This window comes from Chionomys nivalis, chromosome 19 (genome assembly GCF_950005125.1).
Source record: "Chionomys nivalis chromosome 19, mChiNiv1.1, whole genome shotgun sequence".
In the NCBI taxonomy this organism is placed as follows: Eukaryota; Metazoa; Chordata; class Mammalia; order Rodentia; family Cricetidae; genus Chionomys; species Chionomys nivalis.
Genome location: NC_080104.1, coordinates 15,384,044 through 15,406,010, shown reverse-complemented (window position 1 = coordinate 15,406,010; position 21,967 = coordinate 15,384,044). Strand labels below are relative to the sequence as shown.

At 39.1% G+C, this 21,967-nt stretch overlaps 1 protein-coding gene across 3 annotated transcripts in view; it reads right to left on the bottom strand.

Moving 5' to 3' along the window:
* The window catches only part of Cd2ap (CD2 associated protein), an 85,396-nt gene that overhangs the window by 62,470 nt on the left and 959 nt on the right, over window positions 1–21,967 (bottom strand). For 2 of the 3 annotated variants that reach the window (XM_057794778.1, XM_057794780.1), the window contains exon 2: window positions 3,329–3,489. In XM_057794778.1, coding sequence (XP_057650761.1) covers window positions 3,329–3,489 — 161 coding nt within the window. Of the gene's footprint in view, window positions 1–3,328; window positions 3,490–20,522; window positions 20,541–21,967 lie in introns of those variants that run through there. The other variant, XM_057794779.1, reaches the window with a different exon arrangement.

Sequence of the window (21,967 nt, the reverse complement as noted above, 5' to 3'; positions counted from 1 at the left end):
TTCATAATATACTAGCTTAAGGGGCCCTTGTGGACATAAGCCTTCAATACACTGTAGCCAAGATAAGCAACTATTTCTTTTTACGTTTTCTCCATAACTCTCCAGAGTATTATAGGGGGAAAAAATCATACCATATCTGAGAGAGGCAATCATACCTTTACTATGTACAAAAATTATAAAGGTAAAACTTGATTCCTACCAGTTAGGAGCAACTCCAGAATAGGTTAATACATGCTACATCTGATTCTTACATTTAGAAGCAAATAAGATAATGCCCCAGTTGTTCACTTTATTTTGGTAAGGCTCAAAAAGAAGGATGTCTTCTTTATGATCTCCTGCATTTAAGTGGATAATTCTTCAGTTGCTATTGATTCTTCTGAGATGTATCCTTCATAATTTGGATACATTTGAACCCAAAGCCTTGACAGAAGTTAACTCGACTGAGAAGGTTTCATACCTCCTTTGTGATTTACGGCTGGAGAGATGTCAATGTAAATGTTTCCTGCTCTTCAGTTTAGTTCCTAGCACCCAAATCAGGTGGGGCTATCAATTATCAGCTCCCGAGGGATCTGACTCCCTCATCTGACCTCCGTGGGGACTTCACACACACACACACATGTACACATAAATAAAAGTGAGATTTAAGTTGGGCAGTGGTGGCTCAGGCCTTTGGTCCCAAAACTCAAAAGGCAGAAGCAGGCCAGCCTGATCTACAGAGTGAGTTCAAGGACAGCCATGGGTACACAGAGAAACCTTGCCTCAAAAAACAGTAAATAAAATAAATAAGTGAAATTTAAATTTTCAGAAATATCACCCAGAATTATACAGTATAACCAGACAATTTAAGTTAGATAGTAGAGAAATACAAACAATAACCAATAATTACTAACTAATGAAAACCTACTACTGTTTTAGAAAATCTTAAAAAGCACACTCCCAAGAAATCTCCAGTACTTTGAAGGCTAAATTCTTTTCCGAGACAGATTTTTCTTACTCAATCTGCCCTTGGCATTAGAAGATAATTACAAATACTACCAGTGATATCTGAGATCACTACTAATAACCTACAGAAGATAGTAAATTCTGTTTCTATAACCAGCACCTACAAGAAGAAGAAAATTTAGGACAAAAGGAGGTTAATATACAAGACAGGGAGAGAATACGGGAATGAAAGGCATACAGAACTTCTCGTAGCTATATTGGTTAACAAGATCTTCCACTGACTCTCTCTAAGGGGACACACACTGACACATCAATGTTAAAACTGTAAGCATTCAGATCACTGAAGAGAAAGTGCCCAAATACTGGGTGTACTACTAAGACTTCTTGTCCTCAATGTGACATGATGCTAGAGGGTTAACTGCCCTCAGGATCAAAAGACTCTCAGACGAGAGCCCCTGATGCAGCCCCTGAATGAGGTGGCTCAAAATAATCACAACAAATGGGATGAAGCCTCAGGTAAACCTAGAAGGCTCAGTTCCTCTGCAGTGGTCAAACTCCATATATCTGGGTGTGACCAACTGCTGTTCAAGGTCTAAATTAGCAAGACTGAAATCTCTATACTCTTGTATGCCTCACTTCAGCCAGAAGTAGCCAGATCAAGATGATTCACATCTCCACAGTTATTCTGAGGTCTCGGATCCTTTATTCCTATTACTACACGCATGATGTCATGGAGGTCAGAGGACAACTTCCATGAGTCGGTTCTCTCTTTTTCCCCCAGCAGAGGTAGGGTCTCTCTTGTTAATGACAGGCTGGCTGGTCTGCCCACAACTTTCCAGGCAATTCCCCTACCTCCACGTTCCATTTCTCTGATACAAGCAACCTAATCCTTTTTGTTTTTCTTTTTTTTTTTTTTTTTTTTTTTTTTTTTTTTTTTTTTTTTTTTTTTTTTGGTTTTTTGAGACAGGGTTTCTCTGTGGTTTTGGAGCCTGTCCTGGAACTAGCTCTTATAGACCAGGCTGGTCTTGAACTCACAGAGATCCGCCTGCCTCTGTCTCCCAAGTGCTGGGATTAAAGGCATGAGCCACCACCACCAGGTCCCTAATCCATTTAAAAAAAAAAAAAAAAAAAAAAAAACATGGGTTCAAGGATCAAACCCAGGTTGTCAGGCTTCTACAAGAAGCACTTTTAACCACTACACCATCTCACTAGCCTGGGTCTCACCTCTTGAGGAAAGATTGTAGCTAGTTAGATATTAGCAGGTTTAGATGTCACTAAGGATGGACCACTCCCTCATAATCAGCAGCCTATACAGCCAAGTACTAAACTGCAGTACTATAATTACTGGTCAAAAATGGGATCTGAAACAGCAGTGGTCCTTGGTGAAAATAGAAGATCACAAAACTAAGTACCGAGATTACTACCTCAATGAAGGCTTCCAAGTCATGTATAAGGACACGTCATTGAATTGTCCCTTCCTCAGTCAATCCATTACAGCACTAAGGAGTTCAAGTCTAGACTGGTCTACATAGTGAATTCAAGGTCAACCAGAGCTACAAAGTGAGACCTAATCTCAAATACAATAGTCAATTTAACAAGCATGGTGGCAAGCCTTTAAATCCTGGAAATAGGGAGTGAGGCAGGGGCAGCCAGATTTGTGATTTCAAAGCCACCCAGGGCTACATAGCAAAACCCCATCTCAAAATGGGGGGGGGGCTGTTAATCACTTGAACAAGAAAATACTCCTTGGGAAAGCTGTCTGCTATAGAAATTTTAGAGATGGTATAAAGTCTGCCTAAAATATAGGTGGACACATACTCTCCTTGGACACTGTCCATTCTCATCCATTGCTGCAATGGTCTCTTGCATCAATGTCCAAGGTCACCCCTTCCAAGTGTGCTATGCCCTCTACTCTAATAAATTTTGTGTACCTTTTACACACACACACAAAGAGGAAGAGGGGTGGAAACATATCAAAAGAACAAAATATGCCACCAAAAAATTTGCAAAGATATATCTAATAAATCTTATAGAAAAGCAACAAAAAAACAAAACAAAAAAATGGAAGACTTGTGGGACAAATCTAAGACACCACCTCGAAGTGCAACCCAACTGGAAACTATTATCTATGGTTTTAAAAAAAAAAAGATAGGCTGGTAGATACATGCATACAAACATAAACAAACACAAAGATACACATACACAGCATTACTGTACAGCAGGCTACCAATCAATAGTAAAATCTATTACAGATGTATCTGTACCTGTGCTTTTCTAAATGTCAAGGATAGCTTTAAAGTATTTTCATTTCAAACATATGTATCTATTTGACATACAGAGTTAATTCTGTGAAGCAAAAGCAAGAAATTAAACTGAAAATATTTACCTTAACGAAATTATCAGGGAACATCCCTCTTCTCCCATTTAATTCTCCTTCCAGCCATCCTTCTTCCTGTAGTTTTTTCACATTTCTGATGATTTCCCCAACTCGAATACTTAATTCATCATCATGTACAGCGTCATAGTCATACTCCACCATATAGTCAACTAAAAAAGGAGAAAACAAATGTCTAAAATATAATTTACAAAATTACTATAAACCATATTAACAATCTTTCAGCTACAGAATCTGTGTAACAACAACTAATACTGCAAAGATAAAGGCTTGTCACACCATAGGAAAGTCCTTAATCATCTAAATATAGAATATAGTACACTGTTGTAGAATAATCTTTTTTGTACACTGTGAAGATTTGTCACTTGGACTGGTCTAATAAAAAGCTCAACAGCCAATAGTTAGGCAGGATTTTCAAGGCAGAGAGGACACTGGGAAGAAGGGCAGAGATGCAGCGAAATGGAGAGGAAACAAGACGGTCAGTACAGAGTAAAGGTGATAAAGCCACAAGACAAAAAAAATATATATATATAGACTGATAAAAATGGCTTAAGTTGTATAAGGCAAAAGACTTGGGAATGATGGCAACAATCAGGAGTTTAGAAACAATCCATCTACAAAACCCCTGGTGAGAACCCAAACCTGTGAATATTCTCACTGTGGTCTCACTGAGGACACTAGCTCTTACAGACCAGCCTGCCCTTGAACTCACGGAGATCTGCCTGCCTCTGCCTCCTGAATGCTGGGATTAAACACATGTACCACCACCGCCCCACTACTGCCCACTTTTAAAAAGCAGAACAGATTTCTTATACAAGATGGCAGATTACCAGCTATAGCCATATTTTCTTCCACCTACAACCATAAGAAAAAATAAACATTCAACAAAGCACTTCAAAACAACAGCAGCCACCACTAACCCTCCAATTTCTTACAGATCCTTAATTTTATTAAGATAGTCTGAAACCCTGAGCTTTACAAAGTTTCTTGCAGGCCAGGTTAGATCTTGACTAGTCTCTATCTGCTTTTCTCAAGCACGAAATCTAACCAAGTCATCTGGGAAATCTTGTTTAAAAGAGGACTGAATAAAGCTCATGCATCTAAAGCTGTTGGTAAGAGACAAAAGTTTAGAGATAATTTATTCATAATCATTCTAATTCTGCCCAATCACACTCAGGATTCTGACTTTCCTTTTCATTTGGCTTAAAAAGCAAAAACACAGAGGTAGGAGTATAGCTCAGTTGTAGTGTCTGGTTATTATGCAGGAGGTTCTGGTTCAATCACAAACACACATGTATCCAAAACACAAGGGCCAGGCACCACGTGATACACGCCTATAAATCCACCACCCAGGACAATGAGGCAAGAGGAATACGACCTTGAGGCCAGTCTGGACAACACAGTGAAAGCTCTCTAAATACAACAAGTGAAAGTCTCTAAAATACATACAAGAAGTAACACCCAAAGTTGCTCCAGTCTGAGATTTAAAAAAAAAAAAAAACAGATATGATTAAGGCAGAAAAGATAGGAATCTGAGCAGATTTATCAAGCTGCTACCCTAACCAAGCCCAATTTTATCTGCAACACCCCAGATTTGTTATGTGATTCATGTCAATTTCTTTGTTTGGTTTTTGTTTTTCTCAAAACAACGTTTAATTGTGTAACAGCTCGGGCTATCCTGGAACTTGCTTTGTAGACCAGGTTGGCCTCAAACTCTAAGAGATTAAAGGCGGGAGCCACCACCACCCAGTGAAGTCATTTTTTGTCAGGAGCCATTTCCCTCCAAAATTATTGCAGGGACCATTGTCCTGGGGAATTTGCAGAGAGCCCCACACCCTAACAGTATTTAGAACTGTTTTATTGGCAGAGCCTATCCCATACCCAATTATCTGTTAACAGAGAGCTACCTGTTAGCAGAACCAGCCTCACATTCCAACTATCTGGAGAACTAGGCGTGTCAACTTGTGACCTCCTGACCAAGGAATCATGACCTGACCAATGGTAACCTCCTGGCCGACCTCGTGACCGGCTAGGACCATCGCGGCAAGATCCCTTCCTGCCCCTGCCCCTGCCCCCATCCCAACCCAAATTCCTCATCCAGGGGCTATATAAGCCACAACCAAGACGCTAATAAACGGAGGCTCCGACAAGAACTCTGCTTGGCCTCCTTCCTGTCTCCCACCCATGTCTTTCAGGTAGCGCCTCTCCGGGACCCTGGAATAACTGACCAGCCAGGCGGGTTACAATCCCTAGACTAACTGACCCAACAAGGCGGTCTACAATTTTTTTATTTAGTTTGTAAATGAGTCTTAGACAGAATTTCTACTAGAGGTAAAGACAAGGCAGAGAGCAAGCAGAACTGATAAAACCAGGAAGAAGCTTAAAGAATTTAGGAGGCTGTAACTGCTCTGCTTAAGGCCAGAAAGGCCAGGAAGATGAAAAGTGGGATGGAGAATAAGAACACTGTCAGTCACAATACTTCAAGAAGACAAAATGAAGGCCAGGCATGGTGACACATGACTTTAATTCCAGAATTTATGTAGTACTCTGGACCTGCTCTGGGTCCTGACAATGTCATCAGCTACATCACCACAGCTATGTCCCCTCATAAACGGCAGCCCACCCACCTCCTCCCTCATTCCTCCTCTCTCTCCTCTCTGCCTGTCTCCAGAGGTCTCCTCCCTCCCCACCCCTTTCCCATTCCCTTCCTCCAATAAAAAGCCCTCCACATGAGCCCTGTTGCAAGATGGGGCTCTCTCCCACTGTTTTTTAAATTATAACATACCCCACCTCACATCTCTCCCCCCCAAAAGACACAGATGTTGTGAGCTACAGTTGAAAGAGCAGCAAAATTTAGATTTCATCTTATGCCCACTGAAAAACTGAAATTTTAATTTTATGATCATAGACTACTATCCTCCATCACCTTTTACAGCTATACTAATACTCCAGTAACAGTGTACTGTAACTGAAAGAATCAAAAGATGCATATTCTGAGTATTTAGAGATACTCAAAGACAAGCAAGGAGATAAACTAAGACTCTAAAGGAATCTGAACCCTTAGAAACCTACAGCTTGAATAATCATTAAACAATTTACAAGTCCAAACCAGGTAAAACAAAGCCTCAAACTAAAGACCATGGTGCTATTTCTAGGCCTAAATATATATCCCTTAGTAACACTATAAAACACAAACGTGAATAGTATTTTTTAATGTTACTGTATCTCATTAAATTCAACAAAATTAGGTATTATATCCATGTGAAAATATTAATTAAAAGTCACAGTATCTCAAAAAAAAAAAGTCACAGTATCATCCCAAAAGCCCCTTTTATCAGTTATTGATCGCTAAATATAGAAATAAGTATATCTAGTATTCTTCTATTTGTGTGTGGGTGTGTCTGTCTGTCTGCTTTTCAAGCAGGATCACACACTGCAGCTCAGACTGTCCTGAAACTATGCAACCCTGGCAGTCCTCAAACTCCCAGCAATCCTGACTGCTAGGATTAAAAACATGATCCACAACGCCTACTTTCTAGTTGTGAATTTATTTCTTTGTTGAGATACAGGGTCCTACTCATTCAAGGTGAGCCTCCACCTTCAATACCGGGGTTGCAAGCAGGAGACAAGTGTTGGGATTCCAGGTGGCCCCATCACAACCTAAGATTTTATCTAGTGTTATGGATTGAACTCAGGTTTCTGTGAATTGGCTACTCTTCTGGTGCTGTGACTAAACATCTTCAAAAGCATCAATAAGACTCAGTAAGCAACATTAGAGAAAACATGGCAAGGCAGCTTATGTCACAGTACACAGGACACAGACAGGAAGATGCCAGAAACAAGATACACTTAAGGACCTACCCCAGCCCTACTTCCTCCAAGCAAGCCTCACCTCTTACTTTCAACATGCTCCACCGGCTCAGGTCATGTGGGGACAGTTCAGACTCAAACTCTTAATACCTTTCTCTTCCTGTTTCAAGTAGTGTGTAAAGATGTACATAATGTGTATACTCTGATCACATTTCTCAGAAGGAAATTTCATCAGATTTTTTTCATAGTATTCTAATATTCTTTTCTTTCTAATATTATAAACTAATGACATACCCAGAAAAAAACTCAAAAAGTTACTTTGATCTTACAAAGACTAATTGCTTATAGTCATAACTATAAGCAAAGACATTTTCATATGCATAATCAATTCCTTCTCCCAAAGTAACACTCAAAACCCATACTAGGAAAAAGCAAGTTGGAACAGTCACAAAGTTTCTACATTCCTTGTGTGTTTAGGATTTTTGTTTCCTTTTGCTTACACCTCCCACTATCACCACCCCACCCCCACCCCACTCACCCCATCCCCATACACAAAGGGTCTTGCTTTGTAACTGAAGCTGAACTCAAATTTACAGCAATCTCGACTCAACCTCCTCAGTACTGAGACTACAGGTACGGACGCCACAACTAGCTCTTAATTTCTCAATTTCAATACTAGAAGAGTGTTAATTTTCAAAATCAAACCAAATCATACTGATATAAATATTCACTGAAGTTGTACAGAACTCAGAAAAAAATAGAAAGATAAAACCTAATGAATATATAAAGAACCTGTAGTAGTTTGATTAAGAACGGCTCCGAGAGGTTTGAATGCTTAGTCACTGGGGACTATCACTACTTAGAAGGATTAGGAGTAGGTGTGGTCTTGTTGGACGAAGCAGGTCTATGGAGGTGGGCTTTGACATTTCAAAAGCCCAATCCAGGCCCAGTGACTCTCTTCCTGTTGCTTGTGGATTCAGATGTAGAAATAACTTTCAACTTCTCCACCACCACATCTGCCTGCACACTGCCAGGTTCCCCACAAAGACAATAATGGAATAAATCTCTGAAACTCTAAGCAAGTCACAATTAAATTCTTTCTTGTATAAGAGTTGTCATGATTATGGCATCTCTTCTCAGGAACAGAACACTAAGACAGAAGCAATGTGCAAAGCAGTATATTCCTTAAAAGTATCTTGAAAGGAGTTTCTTAAACACCTGAACAATGTATGGTATCCATCCACAATTTCTAGGAGAGTTAAGTTTGCTTGGATTGTTTCTGTTTTGAGAAAGGACTCATTTGGTTGCTCAGCATGGTCTCCTAGGTTTTCAGAGTAGCTGGTATTCATGAGTTTCAGAGTGCCATTGTGGTTAGCTAAGCTTCTTTATTTGCATATAACAAGGTAGTTGTTACAATCTTACTTTCTTTGCTTAACTCAACATTTTCCCCTTTCCTAAAATTTTTTTAAATGTTTGAGAAGACACGCTTTTAAATCAAATCAATGCAAGTCTGAGCTTGACTCCCCTGCATCCTGACTCTAACCTCGGGTAAGCAACAATTTCTATACTTTTGTTTGTTTTCTGAGACAGGCTTTCTCTGTAGCTTTCCAGCCTGCCCTGGAACTAGTTCTTGTAGAAGATGCTGGTCTGGAACTCAGATCTGTCTGCCTCTGGTTACCAATCTCTATACTTCTAAGGACTGAGGGCATCAATCTGTTTGCTACAATACTCTTGTGGAGATTAAAATTTCAATGCAATACCTAATATGGTAAGTATACGCCAAATGAATAACTGGCAAAACATCACCTAAAGAGAGAAAAGTTAACTTAGCAAACAGGAACTTGCTATAAAAGTTCACTCATTTGCTAAGTAGATTTTAAAAACGAAAATAAGTTATACAGATAAATGCAAACTCTAACACAAGATGTATGGATCATTAAAATTTCTGAAACAATCAATTAAATCTCTGTGTATTTCTAGGCATCCTCCAAAAATCTGATTTCCAATCAATTTAGTTTTCATATGTAATAGAACATGTATAATCAATCATGTTCCATCTTCATTCAGCAAATCTTACCTGGTTATTCCCTTAAAAAAAACCACTTGGTCTAAGCACACTTAGGATACATCTAAGAAAAAATAAAGCTCTCTGAACTCCTGAGGTTTACATTCTACAGTACTGCTTGGATGAGTGAGAAATAAAGATTAAGTAGGCTAGGGATATAATTCAGTGGCTAAGAGCCTGGGGTTCAATCCTCAGCACCAAGAAAGAAAGGTAAGGAGACAATAAAAGAAATTCCAAAAACAAGTTACAATCTGGAAGAATGTAAGAAAAAATAGGGCAGGATAAGATCAAGAATATCTACAACCTGTAACTCAAATAGCTCCCAAGGAAAGAATGAGCTGGTCTACTCTACAGCACTGAGAGTTCAAGTAGTGAAGAGGTCTGCCTAGGTCCAAGCCTTGGCCTTGAATTAACTGCTGTGGTATTGTTTTCCAAACTACAAGAGTAACAAGACCAGCAAAATGGCTCAATGGGCATATATGTGTCTGCCACCAAGTCTGATGACCTGAATCCAATCCCTAGGACCCATGCCCTGCAGGAAAGAATCAACTTCAACAAATTGTCCACTAAACTTCACACATACACTGTGGAACCTACATACTCCCACACACGCACACATACAAAATAAATATAAAAAATGTTTTTCAAAGACTAATAACAGTACTCAAAAATGATAGACTTGTAAGAATTAAATAATCCTTAGAAAAGAGCTTTAAAATGTACCTGAAGCAGAAATACCTAATAATCACTAAACGTTAAAATAACACCAATCCAAAACACATTCTTCCCACTGAGCATCTAGAACAAGCATTTTGTCCACTTTTTTTTTTCCAAACAGTTTCATGTAGCCCAGAGTGGCAGTGAATTCTTTACACAGGCAAGAATGACCCTAAACCTCCTGCCTTCGCCTCCTATGAACTGGGATTACAGGTACACCCTACCTTATTTATACAGTGGGAGGAGACTGGAACCTTCTAGCAACTTAGCTACATCCTTTAGTCCCTTAGTCACCATTTTTTTTTTGCGTGCTTCTGTTTGCAATGATATAGGCAAAGGTTTCAAAACATATTTGATGAATTTAACCAAAGCATTTACTAATGGGATAATAGCTATCATTACTCTCAGAAAAAAATAGTATACTATGAATGGTTAAAAAGAACTAGCGCATAGTAAAACTTAAAAAAAAAAAAAAACAGATGATGGACTTGTGAAGCACAAACTGCTATCTAACTGGAAAATTCCATGAAAAAAAGTGGAAGAATTGGGTCATACCTGTAACCTTGGCACTTGGGAGGCTAAGGAAGAACTACAGAAAGCTAGAGGCCAGCCTGAACTACAAAGTGAGTTCTAGGCCATCCTAAGCAACAGTATAAGAACCTATCTCAAAAAAAAAAAAAAAATACATACATACCATAAAGACATAGGCTCTTTTCTCAAAACAATCCCATCACAAAAGTCCACATTTTGCATATTTAAATCTGATGGACCTGGACAAGTCTGATGTCTCAACGGATAAAAAAAAGCACTTGCTTCAAAAGCACAGTGACCTGAGTTCACATGTATCTGTGACCTGATGACAAACGTACCATACATAGCACATGTGTACCCATGATCACACACAAAACAAGCAAACAAACAAAACAAAAACATGGTGGACTATAAAATGCTTCCCCATGCCTTTTTTTAGAACATTATTACATTCCTATAAACTAAATTACTTCCTTCTGAGGTCTTCACCAGCATCATTCAGTTGTTACTGAAATATTTCTCTTAGGTCTTCCTTTCTTTCAAGAGAGGTCTGGCCTGGACTTTGTGAAACGGCTAAACTAAACTCAAATGCACAATCTTCCTGCCTTATCTCCTGAGTGCTGGGATTGCAGAGTGCTGTAGTGAGAGCGGCGGGGCTGCGTCCCCAGCACCCAGCTGCCCGCATGGCTTTACCCGAAATAATTACACGGAAACTATATTCTTTTAAACACTGCCTGGCCCATTAGTTCTAGCATCTTATTGGCTAACTCTTACATATTGATCTAACCCATTTCTAATATTCTGTGTAGCACCACGAGCTGGTTTACCAGGAAAGATCTTAACCTGCATCTGTCTGGAGTGGGAGAATCATGGCAACTGCCTGACTCGGCTTCTTTCTCCCAGCATTCTCTTCTGTTTACTCCACCCACCTAAGGGTTGGCCTATCAAATAGGCCTAGGCAGTTTCTTTATTAATTAACCAATGAAAGCAACAGATTAGAAAGAAATCACTCCCACATCAGCAGAGTGCGAGTGCACTACCATGGCTCTATGATGCCAGGCAAGGTGACACACGGTTTGAAACCTCAGTGCTAGGGGTTGTTCTCCACAAGGGTGGAGCTCTGTGAGTTTGAGACGAGCCTAATCTTCATAGTAAATTCCAGGTAAGATCCTTTCTCAGGTAGGCACAGACAGACAGACAGACAGGTGCGGCTTCCTGCCCAGGTTGGTGGTGATGCACATGGTAATCCCAACATCTGAGAGGCAGAGCAGGAACACCATATGTTAAGGCCAACCTGGGCTATACTACACAGACAGTTCTGGGACAGACTGGGGAGGGAGGGAAAAAATTATAAGCTAACATATTACCAAATCGAGTATTATTAAAATCAAACCACAATTACAAACATCAATCTAGATGTTGTTTAATAGCTTTAAATGTACTATTATTGTTTCTTAAGCTGTGATCACAACCTCACAGAGTCTTATAACTGAATGTGCATATTGAAAAATACCTGGCAACAGCAAGGTCTATAAACACAATGATCAAAGATTAATTCAAAAATCAAATAAAATGAATCTAGCACATTTCTGGTGGTGCACATCTTCAGTGTGTTGGTTCTGAACACATAACATGCTCACGTTGCACTACACATGCCCCCATGCCAGGCAATGCTAACTATCACTACCTAAACAGACTCAAGACAGTTATTTTTATGAACTGCAGTGTTTACTACTGTACAAGGTTTTTGTCCCTTATAGATGAAACAGAAAACAAAAGACTATTTACCTACTATCACTCCTCAGTGCATAAGTATCAAATAAGTATACCATTGAATTGAACTGGATTAGAATGTTCGACCTGAAGAACTTTTCTGAAAATGTTAACTTGCATTTCATTTACAAAAAAAAAAAAAGTAAAGAAACCTCAAATGCATTTTGGCTTTGGATTAGGAAAAAATTTACAACAATTTCTGTCATGGCTCTAAACACACTTCTGCCATTTTATACTACATATCTACATGAAGTGATCTCCCAGCACTGAAAATTATAAGATAAGTATCAGTCAGGCACCATGGTTCATACCTGTAATTCCAGCACTCAGGAAGCAAAGGCCAGATGACTATTACAAAATCAAAGTCAACTCAATCTACAAAGCCATTTCCAGGCAAACCCGGGTTATAGCAAGAAATGACTTACAACAACAAAACAAAACAAAAATAGCAACTACCAATGAACTGTAAATCTGAAGATGTTCTACATCATGCAGTATTTAAAATACTGCCAAGATTTTAACTCATGTACATAGGACCTGAAGAAGTGGTTCAGCAGTTAGGATCACTGGCTCCAATTCTAGCGTCCACATGGTGGCTCACAACTCTTCAACTTCAGTTGCAGGGGATCTGACACCTCCTGGCTCCTTAGGCACCAAGTATACACATAATGCATAGACATGCCTGTAGGCAAACACTAACACATAGAAATAAAGCAAATTTTTAAAAAGAAGCACAATTATCTCATCAGTATGTAAACTTACTTTCACCTTTAATAAATGGTAAAGTTATATATACCAAAGAACTATTTTTTGGAGGGGAGGGAGAGTGTTTGTTCTGAGACAGGATCTCATTATGTCCTGGAACTCTCTCAGTAGACCAGTCTGGCTTCCAGCTCAAAGCGCCACTGCCTCTGCCTCTGCCCCTCTCCCCAAAAAGTTGGGATTACAAGTATCACATGCTTGTGCTCAAAGAAATATGTTAAAATAAATTTCTTTTTGATTATTCCCATTAGTACTTGATTTATTTATATGTTGACTAATTTTATGCCAATCTGACACAAGCTAGAGTCATGTGAGATGAGAGGAGGAAACTCCAGTTGAGAAAATGCCTCCATAAGATGAGGTGACAGGCAATCCAAGAGGGCGTTTTCTTCATTAATGATTAATGTGAGAAGGCCAACACCACCGTGAATAGGGTCACCCCTGGGCTGGTGGTCCTGGGTTCTATAGGAAAGCAGGCTGAGCAAGACGTAGTAAGACAGTAAGCAGCACTTCTTCATGGCCCCTACATTAGCTCCTGACTCTTGGTTCCTGCCCTGTTTGAGTTCCTATCTCGACTTCCTCCAATGAACTATCTGTGGAAGTGTAACAACGTGGTTTTGGTTATGGTATTTCATCACAGCAATAGTAACCCTAAGAAAATTTGTATGGCCATTTTATATACATGTACACATCTGGAGTCATATAAAAATTTCTGAGGACAGAAATGCCCATGGAAAAAAGTTAAACCCTATCCTAATACCCATGATTGCAAGAAACTGTTATTTAGAGCACAGGATGAAATAAGCCTGAAGGCTACTGTATTTAATTTCCATGAGAAAGTATACTTGAGTATAATAAATCAGCACCAGTTAAATATCTAACAAAAAATAATACTTCAGAAATATTTTTATACACACTCCCTACAAAAACCTACAAACTTCACATTCTAAAAAATGCACACTAGGTTCCCCAGTCGTCTTTGCCTAATAAGTGGGTTCTCAACCCTCATCAAAGCTGATCTCTGCAGCATATGCAGACCATTGCAGAAAACCACAACTGGTCAAATTATGGAGAATTTGACCATGCCCAGTTCCAACAGATGTATATCAATGATGAAACTAAGAAAACAACAATGGTTTAGGCAGACATGCCGGTACAAGCCTTTAAGCCCAGCACTCTGCCATGCAGGTCTCTGGGAGTTCAAGATCAGCAGGGTCTGTGGTCTATGTGCGTTCCAGGCTAAGCAGACTGACATAATGAAACCATCTCAAAGGGAAGAAAGAATGAAAGAAAAAAAGAGGGGGGAGTTTAATTAGTGCTGAGTAAAAAGGGATTCTCATTTTATATGGTGACTACACAAGCAAATCTGCACACTAGGCAGCAAGGCAAAACACTCACCAGAATTCAATCTCCTACAGCAGAAAAGGAATTTTAATTAATGCCTACTCCAAAACTTGGATCTTAGGAGAACATTTTTGGTGGTATGTTTGTATGTTTGTGCTTGTGCATATAGAGGCCAGGATCAATGTCAGTGTTCTCCCTCATTTGCGTTCAATCTTTTTGTTATTGTTGTTACATTTATTAATATGGAGGGGGTTGCTTTTTAATGACAAGGTTTTTGTGTAAGTCCAGCTGTCCTGGAGCTCAGTGTAGACCAACTGACCTCAACTCCAGAGATCTGCCTGCCTGTGACTCCTGAGTGCTAGCTAGTATTTAAAGGTGTGTGTCACCACATCTGGCTTACATTTATTTAGTATAGAGATGGGGTGAAGACGAGGGCTCCAGCGTGCCTGTCAAGTCAGGTGCTCTCCTTCCATCATGTGGGTCCTGGCATTGAACTTAGGTAATTTACTTACTGTGCCATCTCACGGGTACTCCACGTTATTTTAGGAGACAGGGTCTTTCAATGAACCTGGAATTCCACCAATTCTGCTGGGCACAGGGATGCTTTACCAGTGCCAGGATTACAGGTGCACTGGTTTGGTTTGGTTTGTTTTTGTAACACAAGAGTGGAGATCCAACTCATGCTTTGCTTTGCAAGTACTTCATTGAGCCATCTCCTCCAGCTTTCTTCCTTTGTTTATTTTGTTTCTGAGATAGGAGAGGTCTTGGGTCCAAACTGACCTTGAACACTTCCAGCCAAGGAAAGATGATGACCTTCAATTTCTCAACCCTTTTCCTGCCTTTACCTCCTGAGTGCTGGGATTACAGAGGTACACAAGAAAAGACATTCTTAAATAAACTGAAAGCTGCTTCAACACAATGAGAAATTCTGTGCACACGACAAGTATTTGAATGACCACAGTGGCAAAGCACTTTCTTAGCGTGTGCTGAAGCCCTGGGTTCAACTCCTAAAACATGGGGCAGGAAGGACACTATAAATATTTCATTTAAAAAAAAAAAAAGTAAAGTTATCCAAATTAAAATTACAAATATAGAAACTTCTATATTTAAAATTGAAAATGTTCTGTACTTAGCAATTACAGTAATTTTGAGTATGACACTCTTACAGCTCATATTCAGTCTACAGAATGGAAATATTTCTAGTATCATCTTTATTGGGTACCAATAGGTCATCAATATCCGTAAGATAGTCTTACTACTTCAAATTTAAAAAGTATCTCAAAAGGATCACCTCAAGCAAAGGCTTGCTTAATTCAGAAGATGTGATGCTCGAGAAGATTTTAAAAGTACCTTGCTTACTGTTGCTACAGTGTGGATCTTGAATGCCCCTAAGACTCTTGTTTTGAAGGCCTAGTCTCCCACCATGGCCCTATTAGGTGGTGAAAACTTCAGGAAGTGGAGCCTTATGGAAGGAAGTTAGGTTTATTCCATGTCCTTTAGGTCACCTCTTCCTGTCTCTCCTTTATGTTTTCCAACTATTACGGTCTTAGTTAAGTTTCTATTGCTATAATAAACACTATGACCAAAATGGGTTTATTTGGTTATCACAGTCCACAATAAAAGAAAGTCAGAGCAAGAATTCAAGGCAGAAACCTAGAGACAGAAATTAAGCAGAGACCATGGAAGAACACTGCTTACAGTTTTGATCTCTATGGCTGCCCAGGTCATTTTTCTACATAACAGAGGACCACCAGCCAAGGGGTGGCACTGCTTACACTGGGCCAAGCCATCTCAAATTAATCATTAATCAAGAAAATGCACCACAGCCTTGCCTACAGGCAAGTTGATGAAAGCATTTTCTTGATTGAGGGTGTCTTTTGCAAGATGACCCTAACTTGTGTCAAGCTGACAAAAAATAATAATAATCAGCACAGTCATGAAGACAACAGACTTCCAGCCCTACAGCAACAGTCAAGAGACTATAAACTAAAATTCGGTATTGTGAGCTAAAGTAAGCCTTTCCTCCTAAGTTGATTATCTCAGGGGTTTCTTGTCACAACAAAGGAAACAATCACATCTGCCAAGCACTTGCTTTATCAATGATCAAACTAATGAGATGAATAAATCCTACTTCCTCCCAATACAAAATTTCTCATTATAGCCTTATTCTTCTCATTACATTTTAACATTTTTTTATACCAGAACACAGCCCTAACCCCTTAAAGCATCACAATCCCTGGTTTAGGTTTCTAAAGAGGTTCCATGTTGTTTCATTCCTACTATTACAACCTATTTCTAGTACAACACTAATAAGCCATACGAAAAAAATGTATAACATCAGAACAACAGGAAGAGACAGGAACATTCTTATCAGAATCCAGAGGTTGTGGGAGTTTCTGGTTTTTTTTTTTTGTTTTGTTTTGTTTTGTTTTTTTTTTAAAGAAAAGAAAACAATACTTAACTAATCTCTTGGCAGCAGCTTCTTTCCTTGACATGACCTTGCATTATACCATTCCTTTTTGGGTGGTCATAACAAATTCATAGCCCACCAAAGCTAGGTTAAGTACTTTAACGCTGAGTACATTCCCAGTCCCCACATCATTCTGGTAAATTGGTGGCAACTGTGCATTATTGTGATAAAACTTAGTATGTTTCTACCTGAAATCACTAGGGATTAAATGCTTCACAGTCAATCCCTTGGAAAAAAAGTTACCTGGACTCTGAATCATCTTGAATAACCTAAAATACACCCAATATGGTATCTGGCACGTTCAGACAGCTTGTGTCCAGAAGTTTGAGGTCATCCTAGGGAACATAATAGGACCCGGTTTCCAAAGGGGAGTAGGGTGGAAAGCAAGTACATCAAATCACTAGGAGCAAGTAAGAGGGGATGCCAGACTGTGACAAAGGAAGACTCAGCATTTTGATAAGCAGAGAAAGCCTTTAAAACCCAAAGCTATTCATGATCACTATATAAACATTTAATCACTAATGTTGACCAATAAAATCTTAAGACATATACTGTGCAGTATAACATCCACAGCTGAGAGGCTTAAGCATCATATCAGTGATACTTTTGGGCTCATCTGAAACAATTTCAGTCAGTAATCAGGCTCCTGTTCCTAAAAAAGAGACAGAGAGAAAAAAAAATACCTTGTATTTCTCAGAAAAATACTGGACCTAGCCAGGTAGCGGTGGTGCACACCTTTGATCCCAGACTAAGGGAGGCAGAAGCAGGTAGATCTCTGAGTTCCAGGACAGCCTGGTCTACAGAGTGAGTTCCAGGACAGGCAAGGTTACTTCCTGCCTGCCTACTATTTATTTGCATCAAATCTATATATAGTAGATACTAATTTTATTAATCAAAGGATTCAAACTTTTAAAAGCTTTAATTATCTGATCATGAACACAACATACTCTAAGGAGTAGACAAACTGCTATGATTCATTTTTGAAGGAAAACTTCCTTTTCATGCTCTGAAACTACGTGGTAAATCACAAGATACCAACTTACAAATATCTGTACGAATGAGTGTTTTTACAAAGGAAATCACTCACTAAAGAAGTACTTTATCTTCTAAACCAACTGTAAATTTCTATTAAAACAACTCAGTCAAGCAAAGTGTCATCCACCCGTAATCCCACCCCTCAGGATGATGAAGCAGGATGGTCACTGTGAGTTCAATGCAAACCTGATGTACACAGTGAGTTCTAGGTCAGCCAGAGCTAGAGTGGAAATCTGGTCTCAAAAACTAAAGAAGTAAATTATGATTGGTGTGTTTTATATACACATAAAACACTCTCAAAACTAATTTTATATTTAATTTTGATGCTGTAAAATAGCATCAATTGTCTGTCCCACAGAGGAGCCATCTGGCTGCCTTGAACAAGGTAAAGTACATGCTTGCTGCCACCACAAAACCTTCAAGTTTTTGAAAACACAAAGTATCTATCTGTACTTCTTCCAATCACAAATTTCTGAAACAATCTTGTTATGCAGCAGAAGTTCCCCTGGAATTCATGATCACCTCCTACACCCACTCCCAAGTAGGTGAGAAAACAGGTGCCTATCACCAGCCTTGACTGCTTAACCCTGAAATTATGAGTGTAGAAGATAAGGCCTCTGTCTGTACACAGAGGCTAGAGAGATGGCTCAGCAGTTAAGAGCACTTGCTAAGCAATCGTGAGGCCCAAAATTTAGATCCTAGCATGCATAAAGCAAACTGGGGCCACCACAAGCACCCATGGCTCCCAAGGAGGCAGAGACAGGAGAATTGCTGAGGCTTACTACTACTGTCTTTAATCCTAATCAGAAAAACATGTTCCCTAGGGTTCAGAGAAAGACCTTGCCTCAAAGGAATTGGTCTAGGATCCACACATGCACACAGGTACATGCATCCCCCTCACACACAGCTTATAGGCACTAGAGTGTACACACGCACAGACACACAGACATACGCACAAGTAATTTGTACATAAAACATTATGTATGCATTTTCTATCTGACAATAAAAAGCTCAATTACTTTCATGGGCATAAACTTTATTGTGGCAGTCAGATAAAACAGTAAAACAAAATTAAGATTTAAAAAAATTTATCTAAAATTAAGAGAAACTTAAGTCTTAAGTATCTACTTACCTTTCAATGTGTTTATGTGTATGTATATATATGTATATTCATTTTTGTCTTTCTTCACTCCAAAATGCATTATCTATTTTTGAGGGGGGCGAGGGAGATGACTCGGCATTTAAGAGCACTGACTGCTCTAACAAAGGTCCTGAGTTCAATTACTCACTACCATCTAGAACTATAGTGCCAATGGACTCTGAAGCTCTCTTCTGTTGTGCAGATGTACATGCAAATAAAATACATAATTTTTTAAAAAAAGTATTGCCTTTTTTTATTCCCTAAATGTATTGCCTTTCTTAATTCCCTACAACCTTTTCTTTCTAATTCCTTCACACAGGCACCTTAAAAGTAGACAGGTATTTTCCCCTACATTTAATGTTGAAGCTAAAAACATTAACATAACAGAAAACTTAAATGTCTTTAGTAGTAGAAATCCTTAAGTTTTTCTCAACAGTTAAACATTTCAAACGATTAAGTTTCTCACAGATTGTCTAATATTGAAAAACCATTTTCGTCAAGTTATACTATACAGAATTCAATTTGTGTTAACACAAAATCATCTTACTGATCCTTGAAAGACAATATTCTGTTTTTAACAACTATCAAACTTTACTCCCAAATTAGAACTGCAGAAATCTTTTGAAAACACTAGTTAGCATTATTAGCTCATTCATTCTCCTAATAGCCTGTGATTGGTGCTTCTCACCAGTTTCTAGATCAGGAAACTCAAGCACAGACAAGTTAATTAACTTTCTAAGTAGCAAAGCTTGTTGGTAAGACTAGGAAGTCCTTGCTCAGAACCCTTTTCCCCTCTTTCAGCCAGGAAGGCCTTAAATAAGCTTCGTAAACAAAGCTGGCCTTAAATTCAATACCTGCCTCTACTTCCAAAGCAGTGTAGGTCTAGGCTTCAAAAACTCTTAGCTACTAGCCATGTGCATCCCTTAAATGTCCTTGTTCATCTCAAAACAAGTAAGACTTAGAAATTAGATAAAACATTTGAGTATTTTAGGCTGCATCTTTAAGTATGTAACTGTCATGGGGTGGGGTTGCCCTCAGAAACCAGAAGAGGCTATCAGATGCCTTGTATGTCAGTGGCAATCATAAGCCACCCAATAAGAATGAAGAATCAAATCAGAGTCCTTTGAAAGAGCAGAGAGAATTCCAGAGCTGTGCCATGAATTACAAGAAATACAGGCAACCAGCTAGCTGTGACAGCTAAAACCTATAATCCCAGCAACCAAGTGGCTGAGGCAGGAGGATCACTCTAAAATCAAAGCCAGGGAGCACAGAGTGAGGAGATGAGACCTTGTCTTAAAAATGCAAGAAAAAGAACAATGGCAGGTAACTGAACAAATTATATATTAAAGAAAACTCTTTTACACAAACTTGAGGATTTCAATAACTGCACAACCAACAAATTTTAAGTACACATTCATCTGGAAAAGATTCAAAAATACTATACGGAAAAACAATGACAAATACCCAAAATAACAGACCTTAAAAGCACATATGACAGTATGGTAAACAACTTTCCCAAGATACTCTAACAACTCACCTAAACAGACCAAAGCAAGTCACAAAGAAAGGACCTGTGAACAATAAATATAGGTATTACATTGTATAATACTGCTCATTTACTTTCTTAAGAAAATACTTTAGCTGGGTATAATGGCTCATGCCTTAAATCCCAGCACTTGTAAGGGAGGTGGATCTCTGAGTTCAAGGCCAGTCTGGTCTACAAAATGAGTTCCACAGCAGCAGGAACTATGCTGTAAGAACCTGTCTTGTAAAAAAAAAAAGAAAAAGAAAAGACAACGACAACCTTATATTCACGTTATGGGTCCACTGATTTCCACTATGACAAATGACAAATTTAATTTATTTCCACAGTTTGAAAAAACCCAGTGAGAAAGGGGAAGGTGAAAGTAGATACTGATCACAGGTGCAATACTGTCCATCCAACAATAGGAGAAAGTGCACTTAAAACAACTGCAAACTGCAAAGGATTAAGTCTATTCTTCAGCACAGGGCCCTACAGTCTACACAAGAGCCAAAGTGGGCCCAGCAGTGGTGGCACGCCTTTAATCCCGGCACTCAGAGAGGCGGAGGCAGAGGCAGGAAGGTCTCTGTCAGTTCGAGACCAACCTACTCTACAAGAGCTAGTTCCAGAGCAAGCTCCAAAGCTGCAGAGAAGCCCTGTCTCGAAAAACCAAAAGGATGCAAGGTGGTTAAAGGGCTCGCAGCAAGTCAAAGTCACAAAATGATTATTCTAGAGCATCAAAAGATGTTTAATTACATTCTGCATCCTGATTTAAGACAGATAAGAATTGTATACTCCGTTTTAGCTTTTCATCCAAATCAGTTAAGCTAGCTTTTGATGCTTAAATAAGCCTGCAATTACCCCATAAACTCAACTAATCAAGTGGAAAGGAATCCATTTGAAGGTCCCCAGCAGCAAAAGCTTGGCTCCTGGGTTAAGGAGCACTTCGTATAGAAAAGAGACACAAAGAAGGAGGGAAGCAGAGGGAGCATAAAATTAGAAAGGCTAAGAAAACAGAAAGGCAGTGTCTGTAAACACTAGCTAAATTCGTCTCCCACGGAACAAAGTGTGGGCACAGGGTGCCACATCAGCACGACTCCTGTTTTGGTCGTGCTTCTAAATCCTCCGTTTGTTTCATGAATTATTGATTTCAGCAATGGTTGAAGCAGCACCAAATTTCAACTGAGTAAGAGCTATAACCTCTTCCTGATTTATACCACAAAACCAAATTCGGGTTTCACAACTTACTCAACACACACTTGCCTTATGGTGACACAGATCTGATTTTAAAAAGAAAAATACCCTATCTTTAATTGTCTTTAATAGCTTTTTTTAAAAAACTATTTCTGTTAATTCGTAGACATCTGAGGGAGTTAGTGCCTTGCCCAGGCAAAACTTTGTTATCAAAAGAGAACTGTTACAGCACTTAACAAAACTCCTTTTCACAGAGCCCTGCAACA